Raw genomic sequence first — 2910 nt, 5'->3', positions numbered from 1 at the left:
AGAGATCAAGACCAAGACCCAGACCCAGACCCAGACCCAGACCAGAGCATTGGTTTCTGTTGAGCCTTAACCAGCTCTGCCTTCTGGTTTCTGACCATGCCCGGCCGGCCAATTTGGTAGCTTTGCCTGCCTGTTACCCGACCTGGCAAGGTGCCAAGTGTGGTGCAATGGCGAAGCAAGCTTTTCCTGGATCTTGAAAATGGTGGCCTAGCTTATAGCTTGGGCATATGGCATGTGATGATGTGAATACATTCGTAAGGAACACTAGTTCCTCGATCGTGTTATTCGGATAGATAACTCAACTCACCAGGGACAGAGAGGAAAACAATTCCTCCCCTGCAATTTCAACACTCGCAATTACAGAAGCAACGACCAGGCTGCTGATCGATAGATAGACAATAGACTGATAGACAAGAAAGAAGAGTGATCTTTGGCTTTGTACAACCACGCATCATGGAGATTCAACTCGACTCTCCACTCCTTTTGCATGTCTTGCTAAACACACACACACACACCCCTACAAGGGGCACAAAAGAAAAAGAACAAAGCGACCACACATCATTCCACGCATGCACAAAGCTTCCCTCTCTCTCTCTCTCTCTCTCTCTCTCTCTCTCTCTCTCTCTCTCTCTCTCTCCTTCCAAGCAAGCAGCTTCATCTTTCGCCTCGCCATGTCTCTGGTTTGCTGCTAGCTGCTGCTCCATTGTTGGCACAGACAATGCTAGGGGAGAAGGTACATAATACTCAACACCACACGCCCACACCCATGCAGGGACGCCTTGGAGAAGAAATAAGACCCCAAAAGAACAAAAGAATTTGCTGGCGCATGCACGCACGCACAGCACAAGCATGCGATAGACGCCTCATCATCAGTTGTTCTTGGCCGAGCCGAGCCCTCTCGCTTCAGACCCTTTCATGATCCTCAGCCTCTTGCAGGTGCTGATGAACATGCTGCAGAGACAAAAGTAGAGGAAAAACCAACGAATCAGATACCGTCGTCCAAATATATATAGACGTACACAATCTCCATGCATATCAAATACTAGTATATATGTTTGGCAAGCACTTATTACCCGAAGGGCACGTCGCCGACGAGCATGAGGTCGCCGTCCTTGTCCTCGTAGGTGACGGCGAAGTCGGAGGGGTTGACGGCGGGCGCGTCGGCGGCGCCGGAGAAGCAGAGGAACATGGCCTCCAGCGCCTCCCGCAGCTCGCGGTAGCCCTTGTACATCTTGAGGTCCACCTTCCTGAGGTAGGGGGCGCCGTCCATGCTCACCTTCACGAACAACCCGCCGGCGGCCGGGGCCTCCTCCGCCAGGGCTGCCGCCGGCTTGTTCTTGGCCGCCGCCTGCTGCTGGAAGCAGCTCTTCCTGTACGACCTCACCGGCGGCCATCCCACCAGCTGAGCCCTGCGCAAGGACGGTGCGTGACGTGAGCCGCTGCATGTGCGCGCCAGGAGTTGCACGCTGCTCTGCTTGCTGCTGCAGACCTGATCTGCGCGCGCGCGTGCGTGCGTGGTGACCGTGAACTAACCGAAGCATCGAATCGCTAACGCTGTAGTCGCTACTCACTTGGCGGCCGGCGGCGGCGCGGCGTCGGCGTCGGCGTCGGTCTCGCAGTCGCGCTTCTTGGGCGCGTCCTCGGGCCCGCTGCTGGCGACGACGTCGCGCTTCTTGCCTCTGGGCGTGGACGGCGGCGGCGGTGCCGCCTTGTGCTGGGGCTCCTCGGCCTCCTCCTTCTCCTCCGTGCCCGGCAGGCCAAGCCTGAGCTCCGTCGCCCTGAGGCTGTCAACGTCGTCGTCGGCCTTGAATCCGTAGCTCGCTGCCGATGCTGCGGCGACCTCCATTGGCGTGTCTTCTTGCTTCTTCCGCACGGCCCGCGTGGGCAATAAAGGCGGTGGTTGCAGCAACCGGCGTCGAGAGGCCGACGAGCTGCGCTGTGCTCTGTCTTGGTCCTTGCTGGTGGTGCCCTTGGCGCTGTGCGTGTGGTTTGGCCGGCGTGATGTTTTATAGAGAGGTGAGGCCTGAGGGAGGGGCGTGTGGGCGTGCGAGGCCCCGCCACCGCCACACACACGTGCCAGAGGTCACAGGCCAGGCCAGAGCCCAGCCATGCGCCGATGGGTGTGCGTGTGGTGCGCGTACAAACCGCTGGGGTGGGTTGCGGAGCAGGGTGCAGCCGTCGGTGGGCCTGCCAGGCCGACCAGGGACAGGCCGGCCCGCCCACCCGCCCCCACACTCCGCCAGTGGCCATCGCGGGCCCCACGGCTTATCCGTCGGGTCACGGGTTAGGCGGCCCATCGCATTCGCATGCGTGTACATACATACTGCCGGGCGGGCGGGTTGTGGACGCACTTCGCAGGCTCCGATCCGATGACCAAAAGCTACATACACTCGGGTCTTGAGGTTCTTTCTGACCGTCTTCTCGACATGGATTTTATTACAGCAATGCAAGGATGAACCCTAAAGCCCGGTCTCTGCCGGGCGCCAAACGAGCGAGTTGAGTATACGGGCCGGCACCCGAATCCATGCACTACTACAAGGATGCCGCTATGGTTGTTACTAACAATTATAAATAGGCAGGCAGGCATGACATGATTAGGACGCATGCGATCATGCATTATTAGAGATATATCGGGGAGCATCTTCGATTCTAATCTGCACATACAATACAATACTATCTATACTCTCTCTCTCTCATCTCCCTCTTCTATGGCCATGCATCATGCATCCATGCACCCCCGTACATACGTTCTTTCTCCTCTTCCCACTAGGCCTTAGCCTGTCCCTTCTTTCTCGAGCCTTCTCGCTTTCTTTAGGTTTGTTGGTTGGCTGGCCAGTGGGGCCTACCTAGGGCAGTAGCCCTAGTGGGGGGGGGGGGGGTGGCTTGTTTATTACCCAGAAAACACGCCTC

General features: G+C 57.6%; 1 protein-coding gene across 1 annotated transcript; it reads right to left on the bottom strand.

The window, feature by feature from the left end:
• Positions 1 to 362: 362 nt before the first annotated feature.
• Positions 363 to 1970, bottom strand: LOC100192924 (uncharacterized). The gene is given in 3 exon segments (NM_001138108.1): positions 363 to 951; positions 1074 to 1409; positions 1572 to 1970. Coding segments are annotated over 3 exon segments (693 nt in total). The 5' UTR covers positions 1847 to 1970; the 3' UTR covers positions 363 to 869.
• Between the last annotated feature and the right edge of the window lie 940 nt (positions 1971 to 2910).

Source organism: Zea mays, chromosome 3 (assembly GCF_902167145.1).
Source record: "Zea mays cultivar B73 chromosome 3, Zm-B73-REFERENCE-NAM-5.0, whole genome shotgun sequence".
Classification (NCBI taxonomy): Eukaryota; Viridiplantae; Streptophyta; class Magnoliopsida; order Poales; family Poaceae; genus Zea; species Zea mays.
Note: the sequence above shows the minus strand (reverse complement) of the source record. Positions and strands in the feature narration are given on the sequence as shown.